Source organism: Zerene cesonia, chromosome 19, assembly GCF_012273895.1.
Source record: "Zerene cesonia ecotype Mississippi chromosome 19, Zerene_cesonia_1.1, whole genome shotgun sequence".
Taxonomy (NCBI): domain Eukaryota; kingdom Metazoa; phylum Arthropoda; class Insecta; order Lepidoptera; family Pieridae; genus Zerene; species Zerene cesonia.
In genome coordinates this window covers 8,762,686-8,778,533 of record NC_052120.1, presented here as the reverse complement: position 1 = coordinate 8,778,533, position 15,848 = coordinate 8,762,686, and the positions used below count along the sequence as shown (strand labels likewise).

Genomic DNA, 15,848 nt, shown 5'->3' with positions numbered 1-15,848 from the left:
GGCCGGGAGTACGGTCCGCGCATGCGCGGTACACTTTTTTCGACCGCGTCCTAAAAGCGCGTTTGTTTGCATATTACTAACTGCAAAATAGCGGCTTAGCTGCTAAATGGCTTGCGGTTTTATCAGTTTATCTGTTGATAAACTGTCATCAATTTAGACAACATCGGAGCTTTCTTTCACAATTAACCTATATTTTATAATTATATGAAATCCGTAGTATAGTGTGTAATGTGTTTAATAGTGTGTTTGTTAGTCTTTCTCATCGCAACGGAATAACTTGATGATATAACTTTTGTGTCTAGATTTTTATAAGCATGACGTGCTTGGCTTTTTACCGCCGTATAACATCTCATTCTCGTGGGGATTTCCTTTAAATACGCGAGCGAAGCTGCGGACGGAAAACTAGTGTACAATACGTATTGAACAAAGCGTACTGAACTTATAATAAAAACCAGCGGCCGCGAGGGAAATCATATAACCTTATTTACTGATATAATAGATATCCCACATTGTTTGAACTACTGAAGCATCCCAATTCGCAATGCAGATCGTTAGCCTGTTACCAGCAAGCCACATACCGCAAATAGTTTAGTCAAATGTGGGACAGATTCACTGAATTCACACAAGTATCTTGTCATCAGTGAATTATATGTTCAACTGACAGTACATCCCAATAGTACAAGGATCATGATTCAAATAAACTAACAAGCTCTTCGGCTTAACATAACTAGCATAGATTTAGATGAGATACACAAATGTATGTATATTTTGTTATAATGTTTTGCAGTTATTTTTTCTCCGCGTATTCCGTTAACGTAAAGCAATCTTGAGTCACTCACAACTCAGCTTTTAACTCTTATCATCTACTCTCCAAATTCAGGCTACGAATGTGGTATTTTTAACATCACATTATTATTATATTATGTTCCTAATATATTCTAATTACATAATAATTAAAAATACGATAAACCGTAACGATTATTGCTTCGAACCAAACCATTATCTAGGAAAAACAATGCTCATTACGAAACCGCATTTCGACTTTCTCACCTCCTAATCCTCTTACACAGCGATCAGTACACAATAGGGTCTAGACTCGTTAAGAATGTAATTAATCAATGTTGTATACCTCGCGTCTATTAAACGCAATTTAATGGGCACGACACGATTTGTCGTACGAAAATTTTACTGGGTACGACACGATTAATTTATTTACGACGGTGCTCTATACACCATAATTACATACTACTGTAGCTAAGTAACTAGCTTAGCTTAATTTCACACTTTGTTATTTCATATTCAATAAATGTTTGTTGCGCCCAGGTTCGATGAATTGAAAAATTACATGAAAATCATTAACAACAGAAAATATCTTTAACGTGTGTTTTGTGAACTTCTTGCCTATAACACATCAGAACATGCTTCGCCTTATGGTATGCGATCTCTACCGCTCATGAACATTTGCAGAGGTAGGTCCTTTGCAAATGTGAAAAGATTTACGAGGACCAGTTGAATAAAGGAACGGACGGGAAAACGTAAAGAAAACATCAGGTACCCCCAAAAACCTACCACAATTAGTTTTCTAGCCAACTACCAAGCCTTTTAGCGTAGGATTATTGAAGTTTAATACTGCAAATAGAAAAACCATAACATATTCAGGTCCATTTGTATATCATATTAATGATGATAATATCTGATCGTGTAAATGTAATTAACTGTTACGAATTCTAGCACGCAACGACATTCACTCCAGGGATCTATTGTACCAGAAGTAACATAATTAAATGTATATGTTATAAGGAGGTTTCCCTTGCTATTCTTAATTAAACTTTGGTATCGATAATATTCGACTTCTCGTCAGTGTTGTATAATACTAGATTTCGAACCGTAGCTTCGCCCCCGTAGTCAGAAGTTTTTCCCGTATAAGAATCGTTCCCATCGGGTTTTGGGGTTAAAAACTCTTGAACTTCTTATCTCAATCTTATGTCATGTCTTGAGTATCAAAGTATCAATATACTAAATTTGAACAAATTGGTTCATTTACGTGTGAATAAGACACAGTTACTGTTGCATTTATGTTAAAGGAGTGATTTGAGTTTTTATTTTGTTTAGATTTTACCACGTAGGCATGTGTTGTCCATTTTCTTATATTATTGAAATTATCAAAGTAGGTACCATAATATTTTAAAAATAAAAAAAACAGTTAAAATATTTTTTGTTTATTTCTTTGTTTTTGCCTTCGTTTTAGTAGTCACTAACTAGAATTGGTTGTAATTTGGAGATATTTTACCATGAGTAGATAATTAGGCTACTTTTTTCAATAAAATGCCAGCATAGCCATAGTCCAAAGTTAGCAGTATGTAAATAAAAATATGCAGCTATGTTTTATGTATTCAAAGAACACGTGTATAAATTTTAATATAATTAACAAGCTGTTCCTCGTAATTTCAGTCGTTCCTTCTTTTTTCTTTAAAATATAGCATATGTATATTACAATAGATATGAAAATAAATATCTTGTATAAAATTAAAGTTAATACGTAATACCTAAACATATTCTCAATGTCTACATTTGTTATAATATTTAAAAGTTGTAAAATGATGAGTCAAAAACGTCAATTAAGAAATGAAGCTCGCTTCAATAGAATTTCCTAATAGAATAAATACACATGTAATAACCTAAACAAAAAATAATTGTTCCATACTCGACGAATTTGATTTATATCATATTGTAAGAATACGTTATTAACACCTAACGTTGGAAGCATTTTTGGTAAAAACAAAATCAGAATTATTGAATTATCTAAGCTTTACGTCTAACTTTTAAAAGAAGTCACGTATTGATATAGATGTTATTAAAATTATGTGTTTAATGTCCGGTTCCCGTAGGAATATCGGGATAAAAAGTTGCCTATATGTTATTCCAGTTGTCCAGCTGTCTCCGTACCAAATTTCATTGCAATCGATTCAGTAGTTTGTGCGTGAAAGAGTAACAAACACACATCCTTACAAACTTTCGCATTTATAATATTAGTAGGAAGGATAGGATAAGCAATCTATGCAATTGTCTTCTCATTTTATAGCATTTTAAAATCGGTAAGAAGATTACATACTTTATCTTAAGACGGTAATCAAATCCGCGTCTTTAGCTTACCGATTCATTCTGTAATGTATATAAATCATCTGTCAAATATTTCTTTATACATAATACATACATGTCAACTTCTTAATTTGATTGAAGCTCTTAATTGCCTGAATTAAACATCAAATCAAAAAACATACAGACAAACCCTCTCTGGGTTCATTGTACAACTTAATTAAGTTGAAATTAACGAATACATTATAATATTTTAGATATAATTTATTTAATGGAAAGGTCATCCACACCAGGTGTGTTTGTTATTGCGAAATAAAAGTTCAGTCTAAAGTATAAAACTGTGTTCAACAGGGAAATATACAATTCGTACAAAAGGGACCAATAAATAAATAACAAGGAAATTCCTAAGAAATTATTATGATTTTATACTCCTTTCAAAAGTATGACTATATTTTGTCGAATCCAAAACATATAAATCATTTAACTGCAATATATTTAAGTAAAAACATAGTTAATTTAGGAAATTTAAACACAATTTTTAATAGGCACTATTCTCATAACGTTGGCATTAAAATGCTACCTAAATCCTACAAAACAGCCAGACAGAAAATCTTTAATTTTCAAAATCATTCATCACAATGGCCGTACTTAATAAACTATTGAAATTAGACTTATATTATAGACGATATCCTCGCTAGTAGTCTAGAATGTTCTAGATATAAACACTATGTATTTAACAATGACTAATGTGTGGTAGGGCGCCTTGGCAATAATTTCGCCAAGCGACCCACGCAGAAAAACCGTGGCGGGCGAAGATCTTCTTAGCACATCTCACTGCTTCTGTTATATCGGCACTTCGGAGCTCTGAAACATGCATTTGCTAAATTTCTGACCACGTGGTCATAAGAGATTCCGGTGAGAATGGGCTGTTTCACATCAGTAAAATTAGCCTATGCCTCTTTGTAGCCTCCCAACTATTTACAGATACTAAAACATAGCATAGATAACTTCGCTTGCTTGCTTGTCTCCCTTCCGGCTTCCACATTACATATTTGTTCCAAATGCAGGCTATAATCATTACAATATATTTTACTGCGACTAACTCCAGCAACGTAGCCGTTATAATTAAAAACGTGTATTTAAAAGTTATAATCAAATTCTAATAAAAATAAAGCAAAAACGCCTAAAACACAATCACAGCTTAAGGTCATAACACCATAGACTTTTCACTTTAAATATCGGCCATCACAGTAATCTAAGTCTTAAACAAAAGTTATATAAAGTATTCTAGTAAAAATCTATGTACTCACGGTCACAAGATACATTGCAGTCCTTCCCCGGCCAGCCGCCGCGGTTGCACCAATATCTGTCATTGATTTGAAACAAGCCGTGGTCCCATGATCCGTCTGAATTTTGCATTCCGATTGCGTCTGTTTTGCGGCTACTCTCTTTCTCTACCAAACATACCCCTGAAAGTTGAAATATTTATTCATGAATTAATAAAATGTTAAATTTACAGTTTTAATAGAAATATAAGCTAACGCCTAGGGCTCAGTCAGTTTTGAGGTAAGCTTTTTCAGATTTTTCTTTACGTTTTAAAGCTTTTTTCTTCTGTTTTTAATATTGAATAGATCATAAAAGTTTAGCTTAATATTATTTTTACATATGCCATTTCTATTCTGTTTTTCTTTTCTTTATAATTTACCACTTACAATTAAGGAAAAAAGGACAGTTAAAATTGTAAAAAAAAAACCGTAAAATTACTTACAATCTCTCATTTTGTTTTCTGGTATGCCGTGCCACCTTAAATTTCTAACCAATTCACATCTCGAAAATGTATAGGCCTCGGTTTCAAAGCTACCGATCGCAAGCAGCGTCAAAAACGAAACGACGAATTTCATTATAAAAGCAGAACCAATACATGCATTGATTATAAGAACCAGAAAATGTATAAAATATTTCTCAGCCAGACTGTCTTATATAGTACAGATTAAGTGTAAGAGACATCGCGTGACGTTCCATACGAGGTAAATTTCGTCAATTCATGTTGTGTGGGGACAAAATAATTAAACTGAGGAAAACGAAAGCTTAATAGTGCGTAAGGGGAATAATACACAGCGGTTTAATAAATAACATAGTGGATGTAGTTTACGTTTGTGGAAGTAGCGAGATTCTAGAGAGGTAAAGGAAATACAAAAACTGGTTATTGTGAAGAGTATTTCGATTTTAATTATAAAAGATACGTTATAATTTTAAAATATGTATTTTAGCCGAATTCAAAAATAAAGGAGGTTACCAATTTGACTGTGTTTATAAATTTTATTTTTAAGCCTTTTACGCTAAATAAAACATCAGATGAAATTTTACTCGATTCGAATGAATACTTAATTCTTTAGAGAAAGTCATTTTCATTATGTGATAATTATAACTTACGCACGGAATGTACACTTTTTAGAAGCGAAATATGTATAAAAGAATATATCCTAGTTTCTATTCATATCTTCACAAGTACTAGACTGCTTCATCGCGCACATTCTTAGCAAAAAATACAATGTTTGTGGGACGAACATAACAAAAAAAAAACGAAATAACTTAAAAGCAAACAGTTATCCTAATGTTTAATAAAAAGCTTATTTAATTTGAACTGTTAGTTTTCCTTAATCAATTAATTATTTCATCGCATTGCTTTCACTTAATTATGTTTTTCATGTAACATAATATGCGACGACCAGGGATTTCAATATGTTTAGACAATAATGATGAACATCATTAGGTTTTACTAGTTACGTCTTTATTATTTTAATCGAATACATAATTAACTAAATGACATGAAATAGGATTCCAAATAAACGGCAATATTTTTTAATATAAGATATCTTAATTTAATACTTTTATAGAGTACTAAAATGTAATTCAAATTGCTAGTGCACCAGAAGGGAATTAACGCTGTTCGACTTGAAAATTGCAAATGTCACAAATGCACTTTTCTTATTATACTTCACCGCAGCATTATATCGCTTACTATTACTTAATTTTTATTCGTATAATACGGGGATTTTAACAATAATGGTGAGTTTAACAGGAGCTGATGTCAGGCAAAGCTCCTTGGCAGTGATTCTTCCAGCCGTACCACGCGTTGAAGCCGTGGCGCTTGAACACCTTCTTGGCGCATGTTGCTGCTTTCGAGATGTCGTCAGTCAACAATTCTGGAATTATTTGAATGAATTAAATTCCGACTACATTTAAAATACTGCGAACTAATATTATGAATGTTATAGATTTCTATGTGGTAGTCGAGCACGCTTCGGCACGAATTGGGCCAGCTCGCACCGGGGAAGTACCACACCCCCACAGAAGACCGGCGTGAAATAGCATTCTGCTGTGTTTCGTTTGGTGAGTGGGGGAGCCGGAGGCCCATATCCCTTTCCTTACCCTTCCCAGTCCTTTCCTTTATTCCTATCGCCAATCCTTTCTTAATCCCTTCCCAAAAAGTCGGCAATCCATTTGTAGAGGCGTAAGGTCTGCAATGGACCTTATGCCACTCCAAATGTTCATGGGCGGTGGTAGCGCTTACCATCAGGCGTCCCACCAGCTCCATTGCAGACTGTAACATAAAAAAAAAAAAAAAAGACATGATTTTTTTTTTGGTCTGATGGTAAGCGATAATGTATGTTATGTATGTTTTATCATCATACGTTTATGAGCAACGTTTGTATCATTAGCGTCCTCTTTTACAGCTTCACCTCAAAACCGAGCGATCCTGCATTGCTTTGGAAATTAATAGAAAAGGAATCGGTTGAGTAAAACATAGTAGGCTTTAAATGCTTTCATTTAAATCAAAAGCGATCAGTAAAACAGGGGTAATAGCAGTATTTTCGCCTAAGGCTGTAGGCTATTCCTAGTAAGAGTAATTCACCACGCTCATACTACATACAAAAATGCATACTAACGGTTACAAGTGACGTTGCAGTCCTTGCCGGGGGTGCTCGTGTTGCTGCACCAGTACTTGTCGTTTATCTGGAAAAGCCCGTAGTCGCGAGAGCCGTTTTTGTTAACGGTACCCACTTTGCTGGTGTTGCGCCCGCTCTCGTTCTCAACGAGGCAAACCCCTGAAAACATAATAAGCAACTTATGATAGTCAATTTTCTATGGTACATAATCGGATTTATATGAAAAATCGATTTTAACTATATGTTCCATTAATGTTCTTTTTTATGCATCTGAGTTGGTTGGTCGCCTTAGGATAGCGATCACCACCTCCCATAAACATTTGCAGAGACAGAACTCTGCGAACTCTGCGAAGGCGCTGCCCGCTTGTAAAGAGAAAAGGATAAGTAAAATTTATTGAAAAAAAGGAATGAACTGGGACGGGCGAGGAAAAGGAAACGGGTCTTCATTATAACAAATTGCTACTCACAATCTCTCATCTTGTTTTCTGGGAAGCCATGACTCCTTAATTGCTGCACCAGCTGACATCTTGTGAAGGTGACGGCCTGCGTCTCCATCACCGCCGCTGCAGCCAGAACCAGGACCACGAACAATTTCATTGTTGTTATTATTTATTGTTTATCGAAGTTATCGGCAAGAGCGCTCAATCAATTGTAATGAGATGCCCGATGCATGAAGCTTATATACTTGAGTCACAATTGTAAGCTATTGTTGTCAGTGTAAAAGGGGAATTCTCGTTATCATATAGCAACTCATGTAATACATTGACTGCAATGTTTGTAAACATTTCTAGAGTATTATCAATTGAGTAATATTACGATAGTGTGATAGTAATTAACATATTTTTTTCTTAATTAGGGACTCCCCTACGGTGTAGTAATTTTACAACATAATACACAACACGGACATTTTATATGTGGTACAGTATGCATGTTAGTAAATATGTTAATATCCTCAGGATTAGAATACAATGATTATTACATTCCCAATAAAAGAAGTAGCACAAGCTGGTCTTTATTAGATACTCATTAAATAATTATACGCAGCAATGCTTCGAGAACTTAACGTACCCAACACAAAACGTTTTAAAGGTTAGGAATATGCCTTACCCTTATCATTAATGATTAATCACTGAATTGCAAGGGTGTGGAAAACGATGTGGTAAAAGGGTAATTTACTTGAATCTTGTTAGAATAGTATTAAGTATAAAGAAAGAGATTTAAATAAAAAGAGAAGAAACTATTTGGAAAGAATTGCATTTTTTGAATAAAATATAAAATTACTGTTATATAATAGATGATTCTTGGAATAGCTTCCTGGATCTTGGATTAGCTATATAGAAAACAAAGTGATATATATATATAAATATATATAGTGTAGTGAGTGTGATATTAATATAAAAATTATAAGTATCTTTATATTAAAGTATACCTACGCTACGAATTGTACCCTCTTTATGTTCTCATATTTGATAAAAAAAAATATTATAGCAATTTAATAGATTCAAAGTAAGCCCTTGTACTGTTTTTTTACATGCACATTTCATGTAAATATATTTTACGAGTAAATCATATATAACTTAATCAAATTTATGTATTCGCAGAGATTCTATACATAAAATAGTTATAAAATTTTGTGTTGTTACTAACCTAACTATAGATAGAGTACTTGAACCCTCATAAATTAGTCAAGAACCTAATATTTTTAACTAACCCATGAATTTATAATTACAAACGACCTAGTAGATGATTCAGCGGGTTTTCCCTAAGCACCAAATGTACTGTTTTATTATAGTAAGCGTCAAATTAGTTCATTTTATTTTTAATACAATAATGTGATTATTACTAGATACTTAATTAATTGTCTTGATAAATACCTATAACATTATATAGTATACTGGAGTAAAATATTTCATATTCTAACCTTTGAACTAAGTATATATTTTTAACTCAGACTAAGACAATATGATATTTATATAAACTCGTAATATACGTACTTAATAGTTTGTTTATTTTTATAACATTAAATTTAGATACAGAATTATAAAAAGGTTGTGCATCTCATTCCTTTCCCATACATAACGACAACCTTACAACAATACCTACACAAACAAACGTAGTCCTTTGATTTTCATTCATAATACAAACAGTAAAACCTATTTCAATAAACTATATATATTCCATAAAAATGCAACTCCGAGCAACTCATACGTAAGATATGCGTAAACATGCAAACATTTTGCAAAGGTTTATCGAAACAAGTCGTTGCTATCGAGCACTACTGATAATATTTTATTGCATAACACATGCGATATAAAACTCTATTATATTGTAATAACAAAAGATATAATTAATTGTAGCAGAAATGTCCCTTTATTAAAATTATACAAAACATCAGATTGGTTGTACGTATACATTTTTTTTTTAATAATGCAATGGATTAAAAATATATATATAGTGATATAATCCAAAATCAGCACAAAATATGTCCTGTTAACATTTCATTTAACGAGTTACTAATAACTAATTATAAATAATATAAGTAGGAAAGTAAACTGACTTTAATAAGAAAAAATTAAGTCAAGTCGAAGTTGTTGCCCAAGTCAATAAATATGGAGCACCGAACAATAAGCACATGTGATGTTTTACTCTTTCTTTTTTATTTTAAGTACATTCTTTTCATAAAAGGAAGTAATCTAGAGAAAGTATTTACTGCGAAAAACAAATAAACAGGAATATCTTATTATTGAAGCAAACGAAATCAGTCTTAAATAAATGCTACACTAAACCTATTCGAGCGGCGTTGAATAAGAGGAACGGTTGCAATTTAAGAAGTGTTACCGAAGGCTAAAATGTTTCATAGAGTTTTCTCCACTCCTTGTTTTCAGTACACTACTTTGCTACCAAGTTACTACTTACTACTTTGATACTTAGCGTACCGACCGGCACTCACGACCTGCTCCCGATCATAATATAAAATCATTAATCAACAAAATTTAATCGTTTTGTAAATTGTTAAAAATGCAAGTCACAAAAGGTCGTTTGCTGGATTTAATTAAAATTCGGTACCACAATTTCAATGAGCCTGTAGAAGCAATAATAGCCACTCACTGGTCAATCGCATTGATCGTATATTATGTTGCAATTAAAGTAACGCCATCACATATCATATTACCCACATTTTATTGGCAATTTACGAGATGTTATAGAAACTGATGCTACTATAAAATAAATGAAGTATTGACTATATATTATAATATTTTTCATTGCCATGCCAGTGCTCGCTTCACATAATCTCCCTCACAAAGAACTATCAAGCAGGAAAACGACGCAGAACCGTTTCGTAATTTAATTTACGTATGAATGAGGTTCGTGGTGTTATTGTTCGCTTTATCCTCCACATGACTGTCTTATATGAAGGGAAATTATGGAATGATAGCAATTTTGATGTCTACATTTCTTTATAGAAAAAATATTTTCACATAGCTAATCTAGAGAATTAATATTGTTGAATTTTTCCAAAGTTCACATGTAAAATTGTCATTGTTGACTACAATGTAATTGAAACATTAAAACTCTCAGCTAGAAATGAAAATATAAGAAAGTAACGTTAAAAAGGGACATTTCTAAATTCAATTCCAAACTCGACACAATCTATGAATTAAGTCTGCATTAGGTATTTTATGGTTCCACATTTTTTTAATAAGAATCGTTTCATTCGATCAATAACTGTTGTTATAACTAAATTTATATGCATGGTACAATTATAGACTACATATCATGAAAATTATTTGGCAAGCCTTGTTATTTATGCACGGCATGCGCTCAATAGCTGATATCAAATGGTGAAGTCCCGACTCCAGACAGATGACTCAGATACAATCATATCCTACATCGTAAATAAACTCAAAGTCATATTCCATGCTTATTGCATAATCTAGATCGAAAAAATTAATGCCGTTTATTAAATAAGTATAGAAGATAAGTAGCTGCTATTCCCACAGATATTGTTAACTCTGTACCTCTTTTTGCGAAAATTGTGCGGACACTATTACAATTACAATTCTATCAACTCGAATTAAATCTAGACGTTATATAGTGATCATTAAAAGTCAGATTTACAAAGCACCAAAACTACACCTTTGTGGATCTCTTGGTAAAAACATATTTAGCCGCTGGTTGTGTATATTATCAACGATTGTTATTTAATTTTATTTTGTTATTATTAATTATTTTAATTTATAAAAATTCAATTGAATTGAGAACCCCGTTATTTTTTATATGGTCGAACAAAACAAGACTACAATACGTACTTAATTATGTAATGTCAAAATATATTGTGTTAAAATTTATTGCTTTTAGTACGTTTTGTACACCATTAAATAAGATTGATTTTTCTTTCTCATTTCTTACTTTCGACAAGAATTTTGACAAACACATTCGAGGAATCTTATGCTGGTGTTTGTGAAAAATTGTTTTCATTCTTATAATCTAAGGAAATGTGACATAAATACATCGGACCTAACGTATATTTTAGTTTAATTGTGAGAAAAGAAACAACATTGTGACTTATTTTATTACTTTATTAATTAATTTTAAAATTAAATTAAATAGTTTATTTTAATTAGGCAATCATTCAAATATTTTTATTTTGTTTTAAAAATTTCTGGATTATCGCCCTCTCTGCATTTGCTAAAACCGTTAAGAGTGAATCCTCAGCGTGTTTGACCTGAAAAGAAAAATTTATAAAAAAATTAAAACATTTTTATCATTAAAAAGATACCATACAAAACAATCAAGACTATTTTTATAGAACATATTTAAAATATCATTGTCATATCAACATTTTATGACTATAATAGAGGGCTTAGGTTTAATCACAGAGGACGAAAACTAAAAAAAAAAAATTAACTACACATGACTAGAGAATTTGTCAACTCAATGTTTAACATCTATATGACAGATTACAAAGTTACCTTGCTCTGAAAGTCTTCCTTTATATCACCAAGCTGTTCCAGACAGCTATTCTTCTCTTCATCATATTTACGAGTCAACTCTTTAATACTATTTATTACTTGCGTTGATTTCTTCATTTGCTCCTGACATTTCTTATCTTTTTTCTCTGCTTCGTTGATGTTCCTGGTAAATATTAATCATACATGATTAACATGCGATCGAGAGTAGCACAGTAGCATCGAGAGAGCATTCGATTCCCGGTGGCGACTTAAAATCTAAGTGATCTTGTGAAAATCGATTAATGAAATAGTTGACAGATGTATAGCATGGATCTACTCCATATGGGGTCATGGGAGTTAATTTTACTGTGTTTATTGAGGACATCGCCGACAAAATCATAAAAAAAACGTTAAGAACATATTTTGAGCATGTTCTAAATAATGTGGAATAGTCTCTAGAGAAACCAAAGTTAATGCCGCGGCAAATCTTTAACCTCGTGCGTCGAAAATATGAAAGAATTGTATTTTTACTATAATAATGATTCTGCCTTAATTTGGTACTACCATCATCTAGACAACTTAGACACTATGTCCATATAAAACAAGCCCCCACATTAATAGCACCTCATTCCAATCTTAACATATTCTAGGAATTTTCGGCTGATTTAAGCAAGATTGTTTATAATCTAACAATGTCCTTCGAAATAAACACAAAAACTATGATAAAATATCAAATTTCAAGCGCAATCAGTTACCTTTCGGCCAATGCCTTTTCTTGCTGCCTCCTGGCCTGATTTTCCTGATGTCTCTTCAAAGCTTCTTCTCTTGCCACCTTCAATTCAGTATATTGAGATTCTAATTCACTTATCTCTGTGTTTAATACATTTAATTCACCCTCTACACTGTCTGAATCTAAATCACCATTTTCATAGTCCCTGCAAACAATGTAATGATGAAAAATAAGGTACTGTATCTTCATAACCACAAATTTCGATAGTAATTAAATAAATGTGATGGCATTTTATTGAAGTACATTAAATTATGTTATCTATTCAAGAACCTCAGCATTCGAGTAAACAATATTTGATTTATATTCATAATTTTGTGCAAGCAATTAAACATATTTTTTATTCTGTCACGTTAATAAATCAAACATACATATAGACATAAAAAAAAATTAATAATCAAATAAACAAGCTTACTTCAAGCTGTCCATGATCTTCATAATCTCATTCAAGTAATTATTGGCCACATCAAAGTTGGGTTTTATTGTCTGCAAGTTCTTTAAGTTATTCTCTTTTAGCATCAAGGTAGCCAAGAGGGCATTTAACTTTTCATCTGCGTCTTGAACATCCTGCGCCGCTTTCGCAGCCTGAGCTCGAATATCATCAGCGTCATAGACTATTAAAGCTTTCTTCTTCTCAATTTCATCTGTCACTGCTTCTTTTTGTGTCTTCTTTTGGTCTACAATGACTTCCAATTGGTGATTCTCTTTCGCTATTACCTCCAATTCTGACTTCTCAACCTCGAGAGCTTCATTTTCCTGTTTCAGTTCTTCTTCAAATAGTTTGATTTGTTCGTGGAACTACAATATTACGACTTATGTAAACAATTGAACTTCAATAATTTATTAATTCTAAAGACCCTTAGTTAAACCATAGTGATTAAGAACGGAGATTTATAAAATTTATAAATACTGTAAATAAATATATTTGCCCACAATAATTTTGTATAAAAAGTAGAGATGTAATTCTTTAATTATAAAAAACTAGCTGTAAGTATTTATATAACTCTTGTTTTATTCTGATAGATTTATTATTGAAAAATGTTATTAAATCCATTTAGCAATTTTGAGATGAAAGAGTAATAAACATCCATCCATTCATACTTACAAACTTTCGAATTAATGTAATTAGAAGGACTATAATATTAAAAATACCTCTTCTATTCTCTCCGCCCTCTTGCCCTTTTCCTCAGCCTGTACATTGAGCAGTTCAACTAATTTATTTTTCTTCTGCTCCAACTTGTTCACCTGAAAATTTAAATGAGGATCATCATCATCATATCAAATATTTGTTCCAAGTGCAAGGATACAAGCATCCTATCATGGTTCAGGCCATAATCGGGTAAAGTACATACTGACAAATGTTGCATGTTGTCTAACTTAGTTATTGGACTCAACAGTTTTCTCATGTTTTCCTTTGGAGCATTGATCGTGTAGGTATGGTGCAAATAAATTGAAAAATCTATTTATTTTCAATTGAAGTAGCTCATTATAATATTAATGATAGAGAATAATGATTATGTATATTGCTATATGTATTCAACATTTACACTTTTTGTAAATTTTTATTATATATATTTCTTATATATAAAAATCAATTGCTGTTTGTTAGTCTCGCTAAAATTCGAGTGGCTGGGCCGATTTTGATAAATTTGGTTTGATGCATTCATAATAGTCCAGGGAAGGTTTAAAAGATGATAAAAATATGGATGGATGTCTCAAAAAAAAAGGTCAACGGTGTTGCAAAGTTCGCCGGGTCATCTAGTATATAATGTATTAAATGCACAAATAAAGAGACTAGAATTCAAATGACTGGCAGAGGTAAAATACAAAAATATTAAATTATAGTAAAATCCAGTATATTAAAATGAAAGCAAGAGAACAGTATGTACCTCTATTTACTTTATTATTTATACCAAAATTTTTATTCACTCAATATTAAGTGAACTGTCCAACAAACCTCTTTAGATTTAGAAAACAGCTCTTCTTCCTGTGGATTAATATCACTTAATCGTTCTTCGTTGAAAATCATCAAATTGAATAACAACAACAATATAGACTGAGATGTTGTTACTGTCGGTTGAAGGAAGTGCGAGATGCTTATCTTAGCATCAACTTGCGGCATTACAGACACCAGGTGGTTTATAACCCGAGTCATATTTATAACTGGTATTAAATCCCAGTAGTACGCTGTGTGCTCATTGTGAGGCTCATCTGGTGGAGACTGAAAATTTACAATTGTTTTGATATTGAGTGTAATTCTGTATTTTTGTGGGGCAGGTTCTAAATAATAGTAAGCTTTCATAACTATAACAGCTTTTTATACTTAAAACTTAAAAGCTTTTATTATATAATTTACTTGTTTCTATGATAAATAAAGGTTTACTTTCAAATCATGATTTTCAATATGCCTAAACACTTATTACGTAAATATGATACTACAAAAACACTAACAAAGAACTTGTGCTCTTTGTGGGTATACTATGACATCAATTACAAATCAAATTGTGAATATAAATACCAAAACAGCATCTCGATCAATTCCTAGTCTGGCGAATACTTCAAACAGTGCGCCCATAACAGAATGGGGGACCTTTAAATCAGCGGCAGTAAGAGGATGATTTGGAAAAGCGCCATTCCAATTGCCAATAAAGGTCTCCACGATCAACGCTGGTGCTGAAAATCATAGTATATTACCACTACACATAAAATTACAAAATGATATTAATAGAAGGCATGCTTACTTTTATCCATTTTGATTACGATAAACACATAAGACACCAAAATTACACAGTTAAATAATCTCTATAACTTCCTTTTGTGTATTTATTTCAATCAGAAATATTAATTTTAAATGTGTAGAAACTTCGAACTTAATTACGTGCTAAATTAAACAAATTCGAATTAAACTTTCGTAAGTTGTAACGTTTGTTTTGAAATATATTTTTTTTACTGTTTGTGTTTCCAGTTCATAAATAGATGAACGGGATACCAATTTATATGATTTTAATAATAATAATAATACATATAAAATGTATAAATGGTATTCATTTAATATACATATAA

The 15,848-nt window shown here is 31.9% G+C and overlaps 3 protein-coding genes across 3 annotated transcripts; all 3 read right to left on the bottom strand.

Annotated features, from left to right (window-relative positions):
- Window positions 1–3,465: 3,465 nt before the first annotated feature.
- LOC119834529 (lysozyme-like) lies at window positions 3,466–5,095 on the bottom strand. The gene is made up of 3 exons (XM_038358919.1): window positions 4,865–5,095; window positions 4,407–4,565; window positions 3,466–3,960 (listed from the first exon to the last, which is right to left on the bottom strand). Exons 1-3 carry the CDS (start codon window positions 4,995–4,997, stop codon window positions 3,830–3,832), a joined length of 423 nt encoding a protein of 140 aa, XP_038214847.1. The 5' UTR covers window positions 4,998–5,095; the 3' UTR covers window positions 3,466–3,829.
- Window positions 5,096–5,886: 791 nt separating this feature from the next.
- Window positions 5,887–7,709, bottom strand: LOC119834530 (lysozyme-like). Its single transcript, XM_038358920.1, has 3 exons — window positions 7,514–7,709; window positions 7,047–7,205; window positions 5,887–6,302 (listed from the first exon to the last, which is right to left on the bottom strand). The coding sequence occupies exons 1-3, from the start codon at window positions 7,641–7,643 to the stop codon at window positions 6,172–6,174; spliced, it is 420 nt and encodes a 139-aa protein (XP_038214848.1). The 5' UTR covers window positions 7,644–7,709; the 3' UTR covers window positions 5,887–6,171.
- Window positions 7,710–11,631: 3,922 nt separating this feature from the next.
- LOC119834684 (kinesin-like protein KIF20B) lies at window positions 11,632–15,711 on the bottom strand. The gene is made up of 8 exons (XM_038359131.1): window positions 15,527–15,711; window positions 15,304–15,458; window positions 14,743–15,006; window positions 13,938–14,030; window positions 13,201–13,583; window positions 12,754–12,933; window positions 12,020–12,182; window positions 11,632–11,772 (listed from the first exon to the last, which is right to left on the bottom strand). The coding sequence occupies exons 1-8, from the start codon at window positions 15,534–15,536 to the stop codon at window positions 11,680–11,682; spliced, it is 1,341 nt and encodes a 446-aa protein (XP_038215059.1). The 5' UTR covers window positions 15,537–15,711; the 3' UTR covers window positions 11,632–11,679.
- Between the last annotated feature and the right edge of the window lie 137 nt (window positions 15,712–15,848).

Excerpts from the sequence above, each read along its gene's own strand:
- LOC119834529 (XM_038358919.1), bottom strand. The coding sequence starts at position 4,997 with ATGAAATTCGTCGTTTCGTTTTTGACGCTGCTTGCGATCGGTAGCTTT. Across the intron at positions 4,566-4,864 it reads AGAAAACAAAATGAGAGATT|GGGTATGTTTGGTAGAGAAA; the intron begins GTAAGTAATTTT and ends TTCAACTTTCAG. Across the intron at positions 3,961-4,406 it reads CTGCAATGTATCTTGTGACC|AGCTCCGAAGTGCCGATATA; the intron begins GTGAGTACATAG and ends TGCATGTTTCAG.
- LOC119834530 (XM_038358920.1), bottom strand. The coding sequence starts at position 7,643 with ATGAAATTGTTCGTGGTCCTGGTTCTGGCTGCAGCGGCGGTGATGGAG. Across the intron at positions 7,206-7,513 it reads AGAAAACAAGATGAGAGATT|GGGTTTGCCTCGTTGAGAAC; the intron begins GTGAGTAGCAAT and ends TTATGTTTTCAG. Across the intron at positions 6,303-7,046 it reads CTGCAACGTCACTTGTAACC|AATTGTTGACTGACGACATC; the intron begins GTTAGTATGCAT and ends AAATAATTCCAG.
- LOC119834684 (XM_038359131.1), bottom strand. Across the intron at positions 13,584-13,937 it reads GGGCGGAGAGAATAGAAGAG|TTCCACGAACAAATCAAACT; the intron begins GTATTTTTAATA and ends GTAATATTGTAG. Across the intron at positions 12,934-13,200 it reads AAGATCATGGACAGCTTGAA|GGACTATGAAAATGGTGATT; the intron begins GTAAGCTTGTTT and ends CATTGTTTGCAG.